At 45.9% G+C, this 23,351-nt stretch overlaps 1 protein-coding gene across 4 annotated transcripts in view; it reads left to right on the top strand.

Moving 5' to 3' along the window:
* Nucleotides 1-708: 708 nt before the first annotated feature.
* Nucleotides 709-23,351, top strand: part of Mapk14 (mitogen-activated protein kinase 14) — a 60,785-nt gene continuing 38,142 nt past the window's right edge. For 2 of the 4 annotated variants that reach the window (XM_038343907.1, XM_042055710.1), the window contains exon 1: nucleotides 711-937. In XM_038343907.1, coding sequence (XP_038199835.1) covers nucleotides 822-937 — 116 coding nt within the window. In that variant the 5' untranslated portion in view covers nucleotides 711-821. Of the gene's footprint in view, nucleotides 938-23,351 lie in introns of all 4 variants that reach the window. The other 2 variants (XM_038343910.1, XM_038343906.1) reach the window with 2 other exon arrangements.

Here is a 23,351-nt window from a genome sequence, read left to right as displayed (position 1 = left end):
TCCTTGAGTAGACAGGAATGCAACAGCTTTCTGGACAGGGCCAGTCTGTTCTTGCAAGGGTTTCTTGGAAATTGCGAGCTCCAATGAGCAGGTGGCTTGCAGTTCAAAGATCTTTTGGCTTCCCCCCGCACTCCCCCGCCCCCATACCCGACGCTGTCACAGTCAGTGGCTTTCCGCCATGGCGCCAGGCATTCGCCAAGTCGACCACAAAGAGGCGCGCGCGGCATGCGCTGCGGCCTCCTCCTCCGCGCCCTGGAGGAGCCGAGTCCCCGAGAGTTCCTGCCTCGGCGCCCCAGCTGGGTCTCTCTTCTCGCGAGAGCTGCTTCCCTCTCTCGAACCTCCCGTCCCCCTCCCCCCCCGCCCCCCCCCCCCCCCCCCCGCAGGTTCCATATTGGGTAAGATCTCGGCTGGCCGAGGGCTGGCTCCGGGATCTGTTCTCGCGAGACTTCTGCGAGCGGCTCCCCGTCGTTGCCTGGAGGATCTCGGCCACAGGAGCCCGAGCGGGCGCTGTGGCGCGAGCTGGTGTTTTGCGGTGTCGGCCCGGGCAGCGGCTGCAGGGGGACCGCGGCGGGAGCAGCCTCGAGCCGCAGAGCCGGCTCCCGCACGCTGCCGAGGCTCGTCGGAGCCTTCGCGGCTGACAGGGGTCGCGCGCCGGGGGGTCGCTGCGTCTGGAGCTGCGCGGGCGGCTGGGGCGGCAGGGTCCGGCCAGCCGCGCGGAGGGCGGGCGGGCGGGCGAGCGGCGGGCGCAGAGGAGAGCGTGCGGCTGCAGGCAGGGGCTCCCCCGCTCGGCCACCTCCTCGCCCCGCAGCCGCCGCTGGAAGATGTCTCAGGAGAGGCCCACGTTCTACCGGCAGGAGCTGAACAAGACCATCTGGGAGGTACCCGAGCGATACCAGAACCTGTCCCCAGTGGGCTCGGGCGCCTATGGCTCGGTTTGGTGAGTGTCGCCGGGCCTCGGGTGGAGGGACGCGGTGGAGCAAGCAGGGTGGCCCTGCATGCCTGAGGGCCAGGCCTGTCCCCACAGCTCAGCGATGCGCCCAGCGGCAGGAATTCTCCGGGCGTGTGTGGGGGTGCAGGGGGCAGTCGGAGCGGTGCGTGTGCTGCACCCCTCACCCTGCACACGCAGGTAGGTCGGGAGCCATGTGCAGGAGCGGGTCCACGGTGGGCGCCCTGCGATGGTGCTCCACCCAGCGCTGTCTCTCTGCTTAGAAGATTGTTCCTCTCGGGGTCCCCCTGCAGCCGTGCAGCCGAAGGACCCTGGCCCCGGGTGCGGCCACTTGGGACGCTGGAGCCCTGCCCCGGTGAGCAGACGAGCCGGGCGGAGCTTCTGCGGGGAGCAGTAGGGCAAAGCCTGACCCGGGGACTGTGGTCACCTGAACGAAACTTGCAAGAAAAAGCGCTCCTTTCCCGAATTTTTTTTTTTTTTTTTTTACAATCCTCCATAGAAAAGTCCTGGTTTACGAACCGTTCTTTTGGAATTCGCACATGAATTAGCAGCACCCCGAAGAGCTTAAAATACCGACTTTATCTCGGGGAGCGCGGTGCCAGTTTGCGTGGTGTGTTTCCGATTCGGTCGAAAGCTTTATTTCCTTTTCGGGGGAGGGAGGGTGGCAGCGCCTGCAAGGACGCTACTGCTCGCCGCCTAGTCACATACCACTGCTCATTTCAGTATTGTTTGACAAAACAGTTTTTCAGTGCGGAGCCAGAGGGATTCTGACCTGTTGGGCTTTCTTCTCAGAATCAGAAAAGTAGGACTAGGGCTCGGAGGTTTTTAATTGGAACAAGACCTGGGGATGCTTGCCTTTTTTTTTTTAAAGCCCCTTCGAAGATTTACAGGGGAGCTTTATCAGCTTTTAAGGACCGAGGTACATAGTGGTTTTCGTGAGAACTGGAACGTGTATAGCAAAGGAAACGATGTTTTTCAATTTTAAGCCACACCGTGATTTTTGGTATTTTATTGTTCGCTTGAAACTATGTATCTCCCTGGCTGTCCTGAACCTCACTGTCTTGGCCTGAAACTCAGGAGACATCTCTCCTCTGCAGGCGCTTAGCATAAAGTCTTTTACCACCCTGCAAGGCTCTGGGAATGGGTTTAAAATTAAATCCATACCATACAATTTCCACTACAGAAATGTCTTAGGAACTTTCATTCCTACAGTATCTTTTAGACTTGGTATCTGATTAGAACTCCCATTCTGAAAGTAAGCGTCGGGGTCAGCAGATGAGCTCTTTCTGTCTTTTAGTAATTTATCTGCATTCCTGCTTTCCAAAGAGTCTGGGGAATTGGTTTGTTTTGTTTTGGAACAAATTCCAGGCTTCTGGATGTGTTAATCTCTAAGTATGAGTCCTGTGTTACTTAAAGTCACACCATGAATTTCCTGTTTGGTAGAATCTTCTGGGTAATTGAGATTGTGCAATCGTGTCCAGCAACAGATCGTATTACATTTGCTGGTACGAGCTGCATAAGTTATGTTGCAGATGGTACCAACCTTGACGCCTTTCTCCCTGTTTACGGTGTGGCAGTTTGCATTTTAATAAAATGGCAGTAATACACATTTCTCGTGTATTTGCGATTGGATTGTTATATTCATTATTTTTCTAATATTAGCTCATTAGCATACCTTTATTTTTCATTCCTAATTATTACAGTATCAGGCTTTTGTTTCCATTTGAATGCTCAGGGAGTGATTCAACAGAATAGCTCCACTGTAGGCCATCTGGGTGGGTAAACCTGCAGGGTTTCCCATGGACACTGCTGCCCTGGCAGAAGAGCAGGTTTGCAGTGACGTTCAGTAGTGAAGTGCCATTAAAGTCCTCGCCACTTCCTCCAGTGCTGGTCTTGTCTATGAGACAGAATTGAGCACAGCCTCACAATTTGAAAGGACTTTTAGCTAACAGCTTCTTAAAAGTAGTTGATGCGGGACCAGTGATGTAACTCTTGGTACAGCCCTGGCCTTGCCTATGGGAGGCCCTGCATTCCATCCCCAGCAACACAAAGCAATTCATTATGTATAAAGTTCAAAAGGTATGCCACAGTTCCCCAGCCCTACTTTCTCTTCCTTCAGTGACAACCACTCTTCAGTTCCTTGCATGTCTTTTCAAAGAGGCAGTTTCTACAGAGTTAAGATGTGACCTATAACCTATCGATGGAGCAAGTACCATTTTCAAGTTCGAAGTTGTGGGGGTTTTTGAAGATTTTTTTAAAAAATGTTTATGTGTATGAATATTTTGCTTGCATGCACATATATGTGCACGAGTGCTTGGTGTATGAATATTTTGCTTGCATGCACATATATGTGCACATGAGTGCCTGGTGTATGAATATTTTGCTTGCATGCACATATATGTGCACATGAGTGCCTGGTGCTGTAGGTCCCCAGAACTGGGGTTACAGACACAGCTCCGTGGGTGCTGGGAATTGAATCTGGGTCCTCAAGAGCCAGAGTTATGATTTCTGTTAGCAGCTTTTTAAGTGCGACTGAAAACACCTTTTTGAATTTCTTTTTTTGGTTTTTCAAGACAGGGTTTCTCTGTGTGTCTCTGGCTGTCTGGAACTCACTCTGTAGACAGGCTGGCGTTGGGGTCACAGAGATCTGCTTGCTTCTGCTTCACGAGTGCTGGGATTAAAGATGTGTGCCACTGTGCCTAGCTTCTTGAATTTCTTTTTTAACCCACTTAAAGGAACACTTGGGGCTCGTGTTCCTTTTCTCCATCTCATCCTCTGAGACAGTTTGGTGTTGGAAATAAGGAAGTCCATTTGAATGCAGGTAATTGAGGGGGTTAGGACCGAAGCCTTGAGAAGTGAGAAGGCAGTGCAGCTGGTGACGGTGTCTCGTGTCGGTGAGGGTAGACCTATAATGTCACAGCCTTTTTTGTATGGCTTATTAAACTGGAAAAAGGAATCTTTGAATGGGACATGGTACATTTTGATGTGTAACTATTTTTTTACGTTCACGCTTATTTTTAATTTAACTTGCACTATGTAGTGAACAAAAAAAAAACAAAACAAGTATAAGCTGTGTAGTAACCAACTGAGTCAAAGATCATGGCAGTCAGACTAGAAATTTGAGAGTTGATACAGCTGTACAGATATCTTTCTTTTAAAAAGAGTAAAAGGGAACTAAACCAAGTCTTCAAGTTTTAAGGAACTTTGTTCATTGTCTGTAGGGGGAAATGAAGCAAAATTGCTTCAGACCACATTGTTGCAAAGCATTGATTTTGTGGTTTGGGACACAGGGGACAATCTCTGTGGGGAATTTAAGGAAATACAAACAGGAACTTCAGTCCCTTCCCTCTGGGGAAGGGGGTCTTTCCAGCCCCCTTGCATGGCTGACTTGGGCACCATGCATTGCGCGTGAGAATTGAGAATTTCTTCTGGATCATCTGTAGCCATGTACTCTTCAGTGTCTATTGCATTCCACCAAGTAGTGGCTGGGTCCTTGAGACAGACGAGAGAAGACAGTTCATTCCGTCATGGGCTGGTGCTGCAATGGCTACTTTCTATGGGTTGCTTACTGTGTAGCAGGCAGGGTGACAGTCTGTAATCAGCAAACATGACAAAAAGTAGTGAAGTAGTGGAAGATGGTAAGTTTTTTTTTTTTTTTTTTTTTTTTTTTTTTGGTTTTTCGAGACAGGGTTTCTCTGTGGCTTTGGAGCCTGTCCTGGAACTAGCTCTTGTAGACCAGGCTGGTCTCGAACTCACAGAGATCCGCCTGCCTCTGCCTCCCGAGTGCTGGGATTAAAGGCGTGCGTCAGTAAGTTCTTTTAAGAAACCAGCAACTTAATGCACTATACAGGACAAGATTCCAGTAAATATAACAAAAATAAATACGGCTTTTAAAAAACTGTTACTAGCCATTCACCATTTATTTTAACAAACCAAGGTAAAAAACAAAACCTCCGTGTTAGGTATGAAAAGATGACTCTCTTGACCTGTGAGGAGTCTGTGCTTTTTACTTCCTTTTCCAATAAAGCGCTTGTCCCTTTTCTTCCTTCCCTCCCTGCCTTCCTTCAAGACTGCTGGCCTTGAACTCTTGATCCTTTTTGCTGAGGCTCTCTACTGCAGGTACCACAGGAGTGGGCCACCAAGATGCTTTTAGCTGACATATCTTCCTTCTACTTACTGTCTTTGTAACTAAAAGTAGAATACTTCCCTGTATGTTACCAGTCTTAATAAGAAACATTTAAATATATTTATTAACTTGCAGCCACAAGTTTGAGGCCAGCTTGGCCTCAGAGTGAAAATGAAGCCATCTGGAGAAAACCATAAACAGACAAAACCGCCCATGGTTACTGGCAAGAGGGTGTATGTGTGTGTTTAGATTTATGTGTATTGTCTGAATGTATATCTGTATACCACAGTGTGTTTGGTGCCTTCAAAGGCCAGAAGAGGGCTTCCTATCCTCTGAAACTGGAGTTACAGATGGTCATGAGCCATCATGTTGGTCTTGGGAACAAAACCCAGGTCCTCTGACAGCCAGTGCCCGTCACCACTGAGCCATCTTTCTGGCCCCAGTCACTGGCAAGGGTTTGTGTGAGGAGTGGAGAAAGACTGGTTTAAGTGTTCAGCCGATAGTTCTGTTCTATTGAATTCCGTTTCCCATTCATAGCTTACCACTGGACCCAAGGCCTCTCAGATCTGCCACTTTTGATTTTGCTTTTGCTTTTGATTTCTCTTTAATTCAGCCTCAGAGAGGATCTGTGTTGCCTTTGCCTTCTGGGGACAATGCTGTGAATTGTGCTGAACCCTAGGACTTAGGACTCAAATGTAGAAGAATTCTTTGGATTTAGTCACTTTGCACTTTGGTATTAGCTGGCATTTTATTAGATTCTGTAGTCCGTCGATCATTTTCAATTCAAGCATTATCAAGCTCCTTTTCTAGCTCCACGAGGCTGGTTTTACTTCTCTCTTCTCCCTTTGTGCATGCTAAACACGTTATCCACTGAGCTTCACCCCAACCTTCAGGCTGGCATTTTAAACCTAGTTTTGTGGATGAGCTGGGCTTATTTAAAGGAGACACGTTTGCCAGAGCAGCTTTGGTTTGGGGTCTGGGGTTCCAGCACTTGAGTAATGTCTTTTCTCATCAGTGTGCCTGCTGGTTGTATGGGGACAGCGCCTCTTGTGTAGTCTTTTGAGATAGAGTTGTGATTACAGGACAGAGGACTCTTCAGGGTCGCTGTGGGTAAATGACAACCCACTTAAGTCATGTACTCCCTCAGAATTGATAAATTAAAAAAGTGAAGTTAATGCCCAGATGAATCTCCCCCTCCCCAAGAACTAGGTAGTTCTGATAGGTGACTTCTGGATTTATGACTAACATTCATTGGAATTTATCAGTGTGTACCTATGGAAAGTTAAGACCAGCCATGTTGGTGTTGTATAATATAAGTATAGTATATGAAAATGAAATAAACCTTGCTAGGCCTTTGAAAATACATCAGATTTTTATTCTTTGTGAAATTTGTCCTATTCAAAGGGGTCTGGTTGCTGCGATATCAGTGCATTTCAGTATAATGGTCCTGACGGGTTTCTGCTCAGGCTTGTCATGGATGTGCATATTGTGTACAGTTTTTTTTTTAAGGAAACAAGACCAGAACTTTCTTTAAGCTTGATTTTTTTTTTCTTTTTTTGGTTTTTCGAGACAGGGTTTATCTGCAGCTTTTTTAGATCCTGTTCTGGAACTAGCTCTTGTAGACCAGGCTGGCCTCGAACTCACAGAGATCCGCCTGCCTCTGCCTCCCGAGTGCTGGGATTAAAGGCGTGCGCCACCACTGCCCGGCTGAAGCTTGATTTTTTTTTAATTTCAGTTTTAGAAGATTGATCTTTGCAAATTGCTTTATAAGCTACATTTGTAGTGAGGATTAACCAGTTTTCCAGTGGACAAGCCTTTAAGAATTTATTACAGGGAAGAAAAGGTAGTGTTCTGTGAAATACACTTTACAGGTTGTTTGAGGGTTCTGAGCATGCTCCCATCCCAGGCTGCTGGTGAGATAAAAGTGGTATAGGTGAGCGTGGCAATCCCTAAGTTTTGGCCTTGGGGAAATGGATAGATTGTGGTGACGTGCCAAAAGGTACAGGGTTGTAGGTTCATTGGTGTCTCCAGGGACATGGTTACTTACTTCTTACTTCATTGTGGGGCTTGTTCTTCAGCTACAGAATGTGGGATGATAGCAACGTACAAAACGCTCGCCTGTCTGAAGCTGTGCTTGCTGACAGTGGAGAAATAAACAAGCCACGTTTATGGTGTTAGTGTCATTGGGAATGTGAGGCCCGCAAGTAAGGCGCAGAGTGGCTTCGCTTCTCCTCCTCCTCCTCTTCTTTTTTCCTCTTCTTCCCAGTGCTGAGGAACTTTGGTCCTCGCACATGCCACGCAAGCCTCCACTGTTCGCCATCCTCCGTTGCACTTATAAGCCAGAGGGTGTGTGTGTGTGTGTGTGTGTGTGTGTGTGTGTGTGTAAGTGACAGGAAAGACCTCAGCTGAGGTGCTGGGCATGGTGGGGCGAGGGGGATTAACAAGACAAAGACCTGTGCTGTGTGATCAGCACAGCTAGAGCTGATGCATCTGGCAGCAATCAGGAGGAGAAGGACTTTGCAGCTGGTGGGGCTCCTGTAAGGTTGTGTTTGCCCTTGTAAGGACCAACTTTTATGCTGAGATGAGACAGAAGAGGGATTTCGCCCCATAGTTCTTTCTGTTCCTTAACTGACACAGGTACTGTTTGTGGTTCAGGATAGCACAAGAGAGAGGAATCCTTGCAAAGCTCTGACCTATGCCTGAAGCTTTCGTTCCACCAGTCCCAGAGTGCCAGAGATTCAGGGTACTCCATTCCAGCTCTTTAAATGACATGGGTTGGCTTCAGCTTTTTCAGGGTTTTGTTGCCAAAAGGAAGGGAGCACAGAGATTAGCTGTTGGGTTCAGCTGAGAAAGGAAGGTGAACTGCTGGAGGGCTGAGCGTTTTCTAACGTCTTTGGCTTAAAGTTGTTTTTAATCTTCCTTAGGGTATCTGAGTATTTAAGATCCCGTTTATTTTGCTCTTTGGCTTTGTGTCTGTTTTCCATTCCTCTGCCTTTCCCTCCTCATGTTACCTGGCACTGATGTTTTTGGCTATGAGGCTCCAAGGGCTGTTAACTTGAATAGATGGGACAGATCTGCATCTCCAGATACTTGTAACTGCTTTCTGTCCTGTCTGGGCTGCCTTCATTGAGCTCCTTTCTTGATTCTTGGAATCTCTCCCCCTTCACTGCTCTCCCGTCTGGTTGCAGAAAGTAAGTTCCTGCAAACACAGATTCCCATGGCAACAAAACAGAAAGGTATTAGAACAAGCGTTTCTTGTGTCTAGACCTGCTGTCTGACCGGCTGCAGCCCCTGAGCATGTTTGCTCCTGTTGCGCTGAAGGATGTGCTTACAGATTTCCTCGTTTCCCTTGTAGGCCTTGCCACTGTGTTTGTGACATGGAGGAAGTTGTTTGTGTGCCCTGCTGCAGGTCTGTCCCCAAAGTGTGGTGGTTGTGTCTCCAAGCTTGCAGTCAGCATACAGCACACTCATACCTAAAACAACAGCAGCTGCCCCTTTGCTGTCGTATACTTGCTAGTACTGGGCATTGTGTGTAAGGCCAAAGCAAGGGAACTGGGGAGGTGGAAGTGCTTGCATGAAAGCATGAGGACCTGAGTTAGATTCTGGGCACGGCACATACTCGTGATCTAGCACTAGGGTGGCCAGTTATCCTAGCCAAGTTGGCTTGGCCCATTAGCTCTAGCCTCTTCTTGGCTAACTCTCATATCTTGATTAACCCATTTCTATTAATGTGTGTAGCACCACGAGGTGGTGGATTACCAGGACGATTCTAGCCTGCGTCCATCTCAGAGAGGATAGCTATGGCGTCTGCCTGAGGCATCTGCCTGACTCTGCTTTCTTTCTCCCACAATTCTGTTCTGTCTACTCCGCCCACCCAATTTTCTGTCCTATTAAAGGGCCAAGGCAGTTTCTTTATTAACCAATGAAAGTAACACATAGACAGATGACCCTCCTCCAACAGGTGAGCTCCAGGTTGAGTGAGAAAGCCTGTCTCAAAACAAGGTGGAAGACACGTAAGGTCAGTCTCTGACCTAGACACAGAAAAGCAGGAAGGGCCCCAGGTTGCTTCGGAAGTCTCTGTAGCTTTTCTTTTTGCATCTGTTCAGTGAATCTTGTCACCTCAGAGCTCCCTTTATATCTCTAAAGAATCTTCTGTCTCTCAAGTTCAGTGACATTCTAGTAGCTTGTCACATCTAGGACAGCTTGGTGCCAGGGTATGTATTGGAAATCTGTGTCAGAGAAGCCTTTCCATCTGGTGATTCAGATCTGGAACAGATGACGTCAGCATGTGCCCACAAGAGGTCAGAAAACAAAACAAAACCTCTTTTGATGTGTGAAGGCTCTGGGAGGCTGTTTTAGCAGAAGAGGGTGTGAGAGTAATTGGTTTGGGTCCTGGGCCCTTGGCTGTGTCCACGCGGAGCAGTGTCTTGTGCTCAATTCTGCCTCTACTCTCTCTGTGACACTCAGCTTGGGGTGTCTGACTTGTGCAAGTGCTGAGTTCATCTTGTATTTCTTCATTCCGGTAGCAGACTAATTTAATTCCCAGAAATAATTTCCTTATTCATAGTATCCTCGGAAGCTGACTCTCTCCCTCTGCCCTCCCTCTTAAACCTTTCATTTAGTGCTTTTGCTAGCTTGAACCTCCTTGAACTTAGACTTAGGAATACATAGTTTCTGTTTGTTTTCTCTCCAGTTTACCAGTTGCTGATGAAGATTTTAGTTCTCTTTCTCATCTGTAAAAAGGGGAAAAAAGCAAAATAAAACCCTCCTCCCTAAAAATGCTTGTGTTAGGTTGCAGGGAAATATTGATGTTGAAATTTTGTATTATTATATTTCTGTTATTCTGTGATTTTTGTGTGTGTGTAAACATTCTTACACATATGCATATACGTGTGTGGAGGCCAGAGGTTAACCTCAGGTATTGTCCTTTGTCACTCTCTACCTTATTTTTTTAAAGTATCTCTCGAAGAATCTGGAGCTCATGGATTGGTTAGACTAGCAGGCCAGCGATTCCCTAGGGACCTTCCTGTTTCCACCTCCCAATCTCAAATGCTGGAGCTGATTACAGGCACATAGCATCATACCGTTTTTTTTTTTTTAATGTATATTGGTGTTTTGCCTTCATGTATGTCTATGTGAGAGTATCAGATGTTGGAGTTACAGACAGTTGTAAGATGTCATACGGGTGCTGGGAATTGGACCCCGTCCACTGGAAGAACAGCTACAGCTAAGTGCCCTTAACCACCGAGTCATCTCTCCAGCCCCCTGGTTTTTGTTTGTTCTTTTTTATGTGGGTCCTGGGAATCAAACTCGGTCCTCATACTTGCTAGTGTAATCACTTTCCCAACTGAGCCATCTCCCCAGCTTTTGTCACCCCTCCTTTGATGCTGCAGTTTGGCTTGCATAGGTTTCTGATTTCTGTTAGTGTTCTAAGTGCCTTATGGTGGGCTGATCTCTTTAGAAATGAGCAGTCTCAGTGTTAATTGATGCTGATGCTAGGCCAAAGGTTGAAATGTCACAGATTAAGAGCATGTGTCTGTTACTTTGCATCCCCGAAATCCATTTACATCCCCAGACATAGTATAACAGGGTTCCTCAGTCTGCAGACATTCTGGGTGGGGCTGATAGGGTATTGTCGTTTAACAGTAGTGCTGTCTCCTCATCTCAGGATTTATAGTAGTTTCCCATTGTGACAGCCAAAATTGTCTTACAGACATTGCCTTATGTTTGGGCGCCAGTCTCGGGAAACAAGCACCCATAATTGAAATATTTAGGATAATTGGTCTGGAGTGAAAACTAGAGGCTGACTTGACTTTTGACCTGTCAGCAGGGAGGAGTGCTTCCTTCTTCCTTCAGCATGACCTTCCTTATTCCAGGGACCATCAGGGACACTGGCTAGGTCCCAAGCTTGATGGTTGGGACAGCTGGCTTAGAATGCTGTCATTGACCATGAGAATAGCTGTATAGTGTTGTAAAGAAACAATGTATGTGAATGACTTGTTTTCTTTTGGTCGTGACCCACTTAGGATTTGTAAATGTTTCTGGAAAGGAAAGCTAATTATTTAGGACATTAACATTAAGTCCAAACTAAAGGTAGTGTTTTCCCACAGCATCTCTGGTATTTTCTGGCCCTGTCTCTCCTGTCTTCTTTCTGTAGATACCAAAGTTCTAAAAATACAATGTTCAGGCCAGCTAGGGCTATATAGTGAGATCCCATCAAAATAAAAATGTTAGGAAAGCAAGAGACTGTCAAGTAAACAAAGAAACAAAAGTACTAGCAGTTCACATCCCCGGTTTGTTTGTCTAACATAGTCTAGATGTATAGCCCTAGCTGACCTGGAACACACTGCAGACTGGCCTGACTTCAGACGCACAGCAGCCCTGCCTCTCCTGCCAGGATTACAAGCATGCACCACTATTTTATCTGCATTTTGAAGATTCTTAACATTTTAGTGTTTAAAACATTAGACAATAACAAAGGGCGAATTTCTTAGTAATCGTGTGGATCTCAGCAGTAACTGAGGAAAATTAGCTTTAGTCTTGATTTAGCGCCTCTTATTTAGACTTTTGTTTTGGTGTTTTCCTGAATTACCTGTGGTAGTGCTTGAAGAGCTCTGGTGTGGCAGTAACAAATTCTGTATTAGGATATGCAATTTTTAATGTTTAATGTTGTTCTTTATATCTTTGTGTGTGTGTGTGTGTGTGTTCATGTTGAGGCTAAGGGATATAGTCTACCTTCTCTGAGACAGGGTCTCTTTCATTGGCCTGGAGCTCACTTTAGGCCGCTAACCAGTAAGCCCCAGGAATCCTCCTCTCCTGTCTCTACTCCAGTATTGGGATTATAGATACACAGCAGTATGCCAACACTTTTACATGGGTTCTAGGCTAGAACTCAGGTCCCCACAGATCCCCCATTTTAGATCATTTTCAGATATCCTCAAAGTGTCCTATTCTGTTTTCCGTATTTCTTATTTCATCTTTGGAGGCAGTTTTACTGTTTATTATCTTTTATTTTTTGCATCATGACTCATTCTTAAATTGTATTTTCTTTGTGTATATCCTTTTTGGATGCATTATCTTACAATCTCGTCCACTGCTTGTTCATATAATGTGATTTTTGAATTTCAAGAATATCTTTCTGAAAATGTAATTCAGTGGTAGAATACTATTTGGCTAGCAGACACAAAAGCCCTAGGTTCAGTCCTCTGCAAAGCAAGTTTGCCTGCTGCTGCTGCTGGTGCACACCTTAAATCCCAGCACCTGGGAGGCAGAGGCAGGTGAATGAATCTCTCTGAGTTTGAGATCAGTATGGTCTACAACGCTAGTTCTAGGACAGCCAGGACTACACAGAGAAACCCTGTCTTCAGAAAACAAAACAAAACAAAAGAAGTAACTGTGTTGTTTTGGACTCCTCTATTGTGCTAGGTGTGGTGGTAGAGGCTAGTAATCCCAGCACTCAAGAGGCTGAGGCAGGAGGATTGGGTGGTTGAGGTCAGCTTGGGCTATGACATGAGAACCCTATTTCAAAGCACTAGAAGATCTAATCTTGTGGATTCCAGGTCTGTTGAAATGTTAAAAAGTTTCCATAGCACCCTACCTTCCCTTTGCACATTTTTTCAGGTTGCTCTTGGAACAATGACTTTCTTGGCATGGATTCACATCATATATCTGTATGGTTCAGCCTTACATAGATAGGAAGTTGGTATTTAAAGGAATCTTGGTGGTTAGAAAGTATACTGCTCTTGTAGAGGACCAAACCCACATCAGGCAAACTCAAAACTGCTGTCACTACAAATCCAGGGAATCTGACTCTTCTTGCCTCTGAGAACACCTACTCTTGCCTATACACACACCTATGTACAGACACATATACACATCAATAAAAATGTGTGTGTCTTGTTTCTTTTCCTGTTACTTTGGTGAAGAAGTTTTATCTTGGCTCACAGTTCAAGGATACAGTCCTTTATGGTGGGGAAATCATGGAGGCTGGAGCTTAAAGCAGCTGGTCACATGACACCCACAGTCAGGAAACAGCCAGGAGTTCATGCTGCAGTTTAACTTCCTTTCCCTGCTGATCTGCTCACAATCTATCCCAGCCAGGGTGGGTGTCCCCAGCTCAGTTCATATCACCAAGATAAGACAGTCATGCCCAGGGAGGTCTGTCTCCCAGAAGAGTCTAGATCCTGTCAACACTAACCATCACAGTGTGTGTGTGTGTGTACATGTGTGTACACATTTATATTTATGTTTTAGATTTACTGTGGTCAGAAAGTGTTCAAGGTTTATCAGTATGTCAGAGATAAAGACTAATGACTACAGACACTTGGTGTGGACATATACGCAGAAGTGGTGGCTTTGTGGGTTATAGTATTTAGAATGCGTTCATGGAGGAGAAAAGTTTTGAGAATTAGTTTGAGAGCTTAGTAAACTCCTCGGTGGGGAGGATGAAAGGAAACAAACAGACAGACAGCAGGCGAGTGAATAGATGTGGAGAGGACCAGCCTGGCCCAGCTGCGGGTCTCACCGGCTCAGAGTCATTTGTGGAACTTTAACTGTACAGATGTCAGAATAGTCAGCCATCTTCCTGGTTAGCAGGGCATCTGTAGGCAGCAGAGAGCTGTTCCCCTGATGTGTACGGAGGAAAGGATCAGTGTTAAGCTTTCTGTCTGAAGCTGCGGCAGGGATTGGTCAGAAGAAGCGGAGTGCTGTTCTGCTGCAGTGTGCAGCAGTTTGTCTACAGACACCTGTCTTTTTGACTCCCGGGCTTCTCTATTCTTCAGGTCAGGAGTGATCTGTTCTTGGTATGTGTTTATTATTTTTGTTTTATGTTCAGGTCACGACTAGATGCCAAAAATAAAGATAAACCACAGCTTCTGTTCTCACAGCCTGGAGGAAGAAACAAGCACATGGATGGTGGTTTTGAGTCAGTCTCTACAGACTGGCTATACTATGTTGTTGACTACAGTAGGTCCCAGGTTCCATCGAAGAGTCATTGAATACGTGTACGCTTTTAACTTGTGAGACTCTAGGTAACCATAGAAACAAATGATCAAGGACTCTCAATTATATTTTAATAATCTTCTCTTTTTTACTGTTTCTTTAGAGATATGGTCAACTTCCAATCTGAGAGAAAAAGATATAAAAATATCTACTAAATATCTGAGGGTTTACTACTTGTAAAGTCCCATGCTGGAAACTGCAGGTACAAACTTACTTTATAGTTGAGTGTTGATTTCAATTTGGAGTATTTAAAACTACCTTCTGGGGCTGGAGAAATGGCTCAGTTGTGGAAAGTGCATACTGTTCTTGCAAAGGATCCAAGTTCTGTCTCGAGTACCAGTGTGAGGAAGCTTACAACTCATACCCTGTAAATTCTGGCTCCAGGGAGTCTAATGGCACTCACGTGCAGAAGCCCACACACAGACACAAACACAAGATTAAAAATAAGGTAGTTTTTTAAAACTACTAGCTTTTTATAGTTTGTGAAGCACACCCACATACTTAACCTTATTTGAGCCTTTTCCTAGCATTTTGAGTCAGGCAGTGCTGGGGACTCCCTGGTTTATTATTTGGAAACAGGTTTGTAAGAGCTTTGTCTGGGATCACCTGTTGGGAAGTTCCATAACCCAAACTAGAGCTCATCTTTTGATTACTGGTTTGTTCTTTGTATGGCAGTGTGTATGTTTAAATTTGCTAAGTGGAATTTTCTAGATCAATAAAAAAGTCAAGGTGTTCCTTGGCTTACATTGGTTTTGTTTTATTTTATTTTGTTGTATTGAGACAGGATCTCTCTGTGTAACCTTGACTGTCCTGGAACTCACTCTGACACCAGGCTGACTTTGGAACTGGAGGCGTGTGCCACCACCTCAGCGGCATTTGTGTTTTGCTTTTGTTGTTTTGTTTGCCCAAAACGAAACAAAAAATCCTGGAAGTTAAAATGTAAGTCCCAAGGCTCCGAAAACACCTATCCACCTCAGTGTCTCCCCTTAGCAACAGTATGCTGCAGTGTGGGCACAGGGCTTACTAGATGGACACTGTCGCCCAGCATTGGGAGAGCATCTGACTACTCAGCAGCCTGTGGAAGGGCCCACCAGAATTCCAGGTACTTGGTACTGAATGCTTGTCACCGTCTCTCTATCTTAAAGGAATAGTAGAACCAAAGTTAGAGACCATCTGTAGTCTGATTAATGAAGGCACTCCTTCCGTTGAGAGGCAGAGCTTAGTTCCCCTCCCCTCTACTGAGGACTGTACTTGGTGGCTCAGTATTCTGCTGTGTAGAATGTGGCAGAAATGAGTGTGATTGCAGGAGTTATGATAAGGTGTACCTCCTGTCTTGCCTTTTCTCTGGGATCACTCCTGTGGGAGCAGGCACGTCCAGCCTGCGACCCACAGGCTGCATCACAGGCCATGTACATCTCAGGATAGCTGAATTCCACCGAGCACACTGTAGATGACACCATTCTACCACAGTTTGGAAGGCTGGACACCCCTGCTCCAGAGTGTAGTTTCTCAACTCAGATACACTTTGGTATTTGGGGTCAAGTAGTTGTTCATAGTTCCTGACTGTCTGATCTGCTGTAGGATGCTTAGCAAGCAGCATCTTTGGACAGCACCTGCTAAGGTGCCAATTACATTTTTGCTCTAAGAGTTGGTTGTGATAGCCCAGAATGACTCAGATGTCCTCTGGGGGACAAAACGGCCCTCTTTTCAGACCCTCTACTAGAAGCCTGTGACACAGCTCTGTGAGGCCTAGATGGCAAGCACATTAGCCATGAGGGTGCCTCACCTTGGAAGAGGAGTTTCAGCCTCGTCAAATGTAAAAGTGACTTTTCGGGGAGCGATGGTTCAGCAGTTAAGAGCACTGGCTGCTTTTCCAGAGGACCTGAGTTTGATACCCAGCAACTACATGACACCTCACCTGGCTGTAACTCCAGTGCCAAAGGACCCGACATCCTCTTCTAGTGACTGCTGCATGCTCACGGTGCGTGCAGCCACAGCACTCATTCACATACAGAAACAAAATTTAAAGCAATTAGAGGACACTTGCTGTGGCCCGTGTCTTTCTGCAGCTCGAGTGTGCCAGAGCCACCTTGCTAAATTACTCCCTGGCTCTTGACCCACAGCAGTGGGAGATAATAAACCACGTTTAAAGCTCCAGATTTTGGGGCGATTTGTTATCCAGCAGAAGGTAATATCCTAAGTGCTGTCACACAGTGTACAGATACTGTAGAAGGTGGGAAGTTCTGTGCTGTGGAGACACCAGTCCCGTGCAGTTAATGTCAGCACATGCGTGTAGCCTGGATACGGAGTTGAGAGCTGTTGTATGGAAACCTGTCGCATGCTCGTAAGAACTTCAGTGCAGCGTGATTAGTCGGGTATAGCAGATTCGTTTGAATGAATTATTTATGATTACTTTAAAAATTACCGCTCTTGAAACTTTGAAACAAAAATAGAGAAGTGTCTCTGATAGTACATTGTAATGACACTTTAGAAAATAGGAAGGCATAGCATACTCAGAATGTAGGAAATGTCCCATGGAACCCACTATTGGGCTATGGCGATAAAATAAGACTGTGCTGGAGGGTCCTCTTGGAAGGACACTCATCCTCGTAGCCATTGGCAGAGGGCCTCCTTACTATCTAGATCTCAGCACAGGGCTGCTTTGAAGTCTTCCTCTAGATAGTGGTTCTCAACAGAGGGGATATTTTGTTCCCCTAGAAACTGCATTTTTAAAAAGGGGAGGGCTGGGGTGGTGGTAGGCACTTGTAATCTGAGCACTGGGGAGGCAGAGACTGGCAGATCTTGGGCATGTTGGCCTCCCAGTCTAGCCCACTCAGTAAGTTACAGACCAGTGAGAAATCAATTGTGTCTCAAACTACCCTTTCCAGCCTGGCAGTGGTGGCAAACGCCTTTGATTCCAGTTCTTGGGGACAGAGGCAGGTGGATGTGGTCTACAGAGTGGTTTCCAGGACAGCCAGGGCTACACAGAGAGACCCTGTCTTCAAAACAAAACCCCAAAACAACTAAACAAACAAACTGCCTTTTCAAGTCAAAAGAACGAGATGGTGCCAGAATCTAGTATCATGATCACACGTGAAATAGAGTTTGAATTTCTTTTCTTTGAGCTTTCCATTTGTTTTTTGCATGATTTGTAATTTAGGGCAGAAAGTATAATTTCTCTTCTCTTCAAATACTGCTTTGATACGGAGAAGAAGGAGCCTTGGAAGCGAATTTTAGTGCGTAGAGCCAGGACTTTAGCAGCCTTTGCTGGAGGGTTAGCAACACATGAGAACAGTGTCTGAGTAATTCCTGCATGTCTCTTATGTGTAAATTGTATTTTAATGGGAGTGTGTGTCCTCTGTTGTAAAAATTAGTATGTTCTGACATAGCATGTGAATTGGGAAGAAGCAGTGAGATAGGTGTTCTTTGAGATGGTATTTTGTTATGTGTGTGACTAAGCACCTGTCAGTAACAGGTTGACTGGGTAGACTGCATTATTGAGAATATTGCAGAATACAGATCTGAAAATTGGTAAAATGAAAAATGATTATGGTTTAGGGATATAGGTTCCAGATTTACATATGGTGATTATGACCATATGCGTATCATTCAAAGGAAATATAATTGCTGCTAACTAGTAGTTTCATTAAGTTGAAAATGCCACTCAGTGACAGAGCAGCACTGTGATTCATGCTTCTCACTAAACTAATGGCCTCTTTGAGAGATGGAAGCTTGTTTAAAAAAAAAAAACCACAATTGAGAATAGCCAGGTGGTGGTGGCTATTAACCCCTTTAATCCCAGCTCTTGGGAGGCAGAGGCAGGCGGATTTCTGTGAGTTTGAGGCCAGCATGGTCTACAGAGCTAGTTCCAAGACAGCCAAGGCTACACAAAGAAACTCTGTCTCAAAAAACCAAAAAAGAATAAATCTGAAAATAGAAACACATACAGTTCAAAAATGTTAAAAGTCTGGCATGTTATTAGACATTTCTTCTGTACAGATTCAAAATTTCCCTACGATAGGATCATCTTTGCTTCTGAAACTCGTTCTTTGCCCTCAGTACCTGAAAGAAGTGGAGTCTTGCTGATTGCTGCATGTGTGAGACATGAGGATGGACTAGACTTTAAACTCTTCCTGTTGGGTTTCAAGCAGTTTCTTGTGACCAGGCTGCAAAGGCCACACACTTTGAACCCTGCTCTGTTTGTGTCTTGTCCATGTGTTTGAGACAAGTCTTCCTCTGTAGTCCAGATGGCCTCTACCATGTTCTTGCTGTCTCTCCCTTTCGAGCTCTAGGATTATAGGCATAAATCACTACCCCCAGCTTCAGTGTGTGCGTGCGTGCGCGCGTGCGTGTGCGTGCGTGCGTGCGTGCGTGCGTGCGTGCGTGTGCATCTTCACAGGCTCACACTTGTGGTGTCAGAGGGCAGTTTGCAGTAGTCAGTTCTTTCCTTCTGCCATGTGGGTCCCAGGGTTGAGTTCTCAGGTTGACAGCAGAGCCTTTACCTGCTGATCCTTCACCTGCCGAACTGTTTCATCAGGCCTCGATATATGTGCTTTTTATTTTTTTATTTTTTATTTTTATTTTTTTATTTTTGAGACAGGGTTTCTCTGTAGTTTTTGGAGCCTGTCCTGGAACTAGCTCTTGTAGACCAGGCTGGCCTCGAACTCCCAGAGATCCGCCTGCCTCTGCCTCTTCCCAAGTACTGGGATGTACCACCACACCTGGCAATATATATATTTTCAGAGTCTGCGTTTTGAGAAATGTTAAACTGTCTCTTGGCTGTTTTATTGGGCATTCCTGGAATCGTATATATTTGTTATCGCAAATAGATAAGTTTTGTGACATCAGCTATTATACTTACTGTTTTTTTGTAACCATAAAAAAAATAATGCAATAAACCATGAGTGGTGGCTGGTCTCTAATCCTAACACAAGTGCCTGGCATGAGGATTATAGATTGAAGCCAGTGTAGACAAGTTAGCAAGACCCTGTCTCGAAATAAGCGTAGGAAAGGACGCATGGCTCAGTTTGCTGACTAGCACTTGTCCGGTGTGTCCCACCCTGAGGGAACTGTTGAGAGACAACTGAGGAAACTGAAGTTTTTCTTCCTTATCCCCAAATAACTATATTATAAAATACTCTCTGGTGTACTTTTTGTTAAACAGTTCTGGAGAATGTCCTGAGTGCCAGGAGTTAGGGTAAGCCCTTTGTACCATGACGGTGAGGGAAGCTGATGCACTTCTTGCCCTCAAGATGCCCAGGGTGAGTGGCAACAGCAGCTGTTATTAATGTCTGGTATTAGAGTTTTACAAAATTAGCGTTTTGTTAAACCTGCCATAAAAGCTTGTACTTTAGATTAGATACAAACATCATCGTTATTTTATATATGAGGTTGATAGAATTTAATTAACTTCCTCAAGATTATACGGTTATTAAGTGGCAGAGCTGGTATTAAAACCCAGACAGTCTACTTCCAGAGCCTAGCCCTTGTTTAACTACCTGGTGGGTGATAAATAAACATATAATAATCATTGTGATTATTGGGAGCTGCTGGATCCCGGTGAAGCATCTGTCACCCACTGACCAGTGAGTGGAGTCGGGTGGGTAGAACATGCGTGCCTTGCTCTGGAGCCAGCTGAGAATGGCATGCTTGGGCGGTCGTCATGGACAGCTGTCGTGTTTCCCCAGCCGAGCTGAACTTGTATGTGCAGTCACACCTGCTGGCCCTCCCTGCTCCCCACAGGCTCACCCCAAGGGAGGACACTCCAGGTGGAAGTTGAAAAAGCCACATCATGTAGGAGCCATAGCCGTTTCCCCACTTACAAACCAGTTTAGAGAACTGAGTTTAAAGAGTGGTCAGGACTCACACACTGTGGAAAAGGAGGGTTGTCTTCTTAGGGTTTGTAGAAACACAGGGAGCGTGAGGGCTGAAGACTCCCAGAGTCTCCCTCAGGCCAGGAGGTACATCCTGGAGGAGGGGGACAACTAAATAAGTCCATGAAGAACAAAGATTTAGCGGGGGGTGAGTCGGGGCTGGTGGTGAAGGAACAGCAGTAGCAGCCTGTCCAAATAGTTTAAGGAACTGAAAGAAACAACACACCCAGAGTAGGCCTGGGGTGGGAGAAGGTCATGGTCCTGATGGGATGCACACATGGGCACCACTGACTGGGTGAGCAGCTGGACCCGGTCATCTCATCTGACATTTAGGCTGTGGAAGGAAATTTACGTCTTATTCTCTACACCAAGGAAATTCCTTGAATTTAAGAGTCACAGTTTATTTGTTTGTTAGTGTTTTGAGGCAGGGTTTCTGTGTAACGGCCCTGGTTTGTACTGGAACTCACTTTGTAGACCAGGGTGGCCTGAACTCAGAGATCAGCCTGCCTCTGCCTCCCGAGTGCTGGGATTGAAGGCGTGCGCCATCATAGCCGGGCCCTATTTATTTTTTTGAAATTGTGTATGTGTGTGGGGGGTGAGCAACATGTAGGATTGGACTTAGGTCATCAGGCTTGGTGACCAGCACCTTTACCTGCTGAGCAAGGGTGGCTAGAGCAGCCAGATGGCCGGCCATCCATTCACCCGGTGTAACAGTGACAGGAGGAGAGCTGTTGTGGGGTTCGCAGCGCCCACTTGTCCTTCCCCAGCACTGCCCCCTGTGTGGCCACCTAGAGGAGGGAGACTTTGGGAGGGCTGGAGCAAAGGCTACTTCAGCTCTTCTTTTCTCAGGGTCTTTGTGTGGTTGCCTGGACCCATAGACTTGAACAGAGCATTATGGGGATAGAAAAGATAAGATGCCCAACCCAAGCAACCTCCTTCCAGCCAACTTCCACCTCCTAAGTAAAAACAACAACAACAGGTTATATTTGTTCAATTTGTGGGGGTGGAGGTCAGAGGACATTTTTGAGTTGTTTTTCTCCTACTATTTGAGTTCGAGGAACCAAGCTCAGGTTGTCAGGCCCAACCCTTACCCACTGAGCCATCTGATTGGGCCCTCCCGTCTCCTAAATTTTCCAGACTCTCTAGTTAGACATGGTGGCACATCTGTAGTTCCAGTGTTCTGGAGGTAGGGGCAGAAGGTCCAGGAGTTATTTTTAGTTATTTAGTGAGCCTAAGGCAAATCTGAACTATTTGAGACTTTGTCTAATAACAGTAACAGAAGGAAACAGCAGTGTCACCGGCTGGGACTCAAGTGTTTAACACATGCACCTGTGGAGGGCATTCCACACTGAACCCACAGAGGAGGTTGTCAGAAGGAGAATGTAGGAGGCTGCCCAGGACATCCCTCGAAGAACTCCATTATCAGGACTACACAGTGCAGAGACGGTTCTAGAAAGCCTGTAGAAATGTTGTTATGCATGTCTGTAGGGATTAATAAGAGGAAGCGGAAGTGGTAACCATGCCAGATGCTAATCCAGGAAAGTGGTCATTGGACCAGTACTGGACTTGGGAAGGAAGAGCAGCAGTTCCAGCAGGCAGGATTGGAGGAGGAACGGGAGCTGAGAACAAGCTTCATATCCCGAACTGTATGAATCATCTCAGAGGCCTCTCAGGCAGTGCCAGGGCCTCTGGTTCCTGAAGTATAGTTTGGACAGCAGAGATGTAGGTTAGGAACTCTTATTTTAGTGCATGAAGGGTCTGAGAAAATGCAAACCACTGGCCTTTCTTCAATTTCTGATTGCAGCTCTATGGTGTTCAGCTTTTTTAACTCCTCGAGTGAAGCTAACATGAATGGTTCCCGTACCTTGAGAATTTGGAGAAGTTTTTAACTATGGTGGTGTGTGGTGTCATCAAAGAACTTTAATAAAATGGGAAATTTCTAGAGCATATTCTGAAGTGAATGACCCAGTAGAGGGGTGGAGTTAGTGAGTCAGTGGTAGTGTTTGCCTACCATCCACATCCCTGGGTTCAATTCTCAGTCTGTCTCTGTCTGTCATTCTGTCCATCCACCCCCACACACATGTGCATGCACATACGCATATAAATAGTATAATCCAATATTACAAGGAAAGAAGGGGGATGCAAAGAAATGTCTCTGAAAAGATGTGGCTGGCTTCAGAACACTGTCAGTCTGGGCTTTTGATCAGAGGGGATGCCTTAGAGCAAGAGAGGCTGTGGAGAGCATGGTCCGGGGCACCTGGGGTAACAGGTGTACATGGAGGGATGGAACTCACTTTGATAGCTTGTATTCTCTCAAGGAAAGTGTGTGTGTTGGGGGGGGTGTTGAGAGGCAAAAATGTCAAGTGATTATTTTAGAGTAGAAAATGGCCTTATGAAAAAGGTGGCACTATTTTAGGGCATATTTGAAATTATGTTCAGAAGTTTAGAATTGTCAGTCAGTCAGTCTGTACATTTTATTTTTCTTCAACCACAGTTAGCCTTGTATTCAGACGTGGGTAACTAAGTGGTTGGGGTCACCTGAGGTTTGACTATCCAAGGGGAGGGCACAAGGGAGTGATTATCACTATTGAGCAATTAGGGACTGAAGAAGGAGCGGCTGGAGAGACAGTGATGATCAAGTCGGCAACTTCGCAGTAGTCAAGGTGGAGTAAACTAAAGCAAACCGAAAAGCAGGGTGGGGTGCTGGAGTGCGGCCCTGAAGGGCTGTCTGAGGTGGAGTTTCCTGAGGGGTCAGGAAACAAGGGCGTTGGATATGCCCTCCACTTGGATGTTGTAGTTGCCAAGAACGTTGACAGGAGTTGGGAATGGAGGGATACTCTCTGATAGGACAGACTTTTGGTGGGTGATGGAAAATTCTAGTCAATAGATAACAGCAGCAGGGCTGAGGGTTTTTCAGAATTGCAAGCAGGAAAACAAATGGGAAGTGGTAGTTTTTAAACAGTGTGAAGACACCTGTGCTACAGGGACGTGTGTGCAGAGAGAGCGCCCTCTGATGGACACTGTCGCAAGTGTCTGCTTAGCTTACTGCATAAAGAGGTAGACAAGGCTCAGAAAGAAGGCTGGACGGGTCCAAATCAAACTGACGGCTAACGATTGAGGATCCATGTAGGTTTGGGGGTGACAGGAGGACTCCTGGAGTAAGGGAAAGTTAGCGCATCATCCTAGCTAACGGCGATGCTGTGCTGTCGTTCGTCAGTGTTGTGTTCTCCCATCTTTATTCTGAGGTCGCTGTGTTCATCACTAATAAGTATTTATTCTCTCTGCCACTCCTCCCTGCACCCAGAGAGCTTCCCACTGTACCTCAGTCTGTAAAGTGCCCAACACTTTGGAAAGAGCTTCTTCTTCTGAAAGCAGGGTGGTTTCTGAGGCCTTTCCTTTGACCAGC

The sequence above is a fragment of the Arvicola amphibius genome, chromosome 9, assembly GCF_903992535.2.
Source record: "Arvicola amphibius chromosome 9, mArvAmp1.2, whole genome shotgun sequence".
Classification (NCBI taxonomy): Eukaryota; Metazoa; Chordata; class Mammalia; order Rodentia; family Cricetidae; genus Arvicola; species Arvicola amphibius.
Note: the sequence above shows the minus strand (reverse complement) of the source record. Positions and strands in the feature narration are given on the sequence as shown.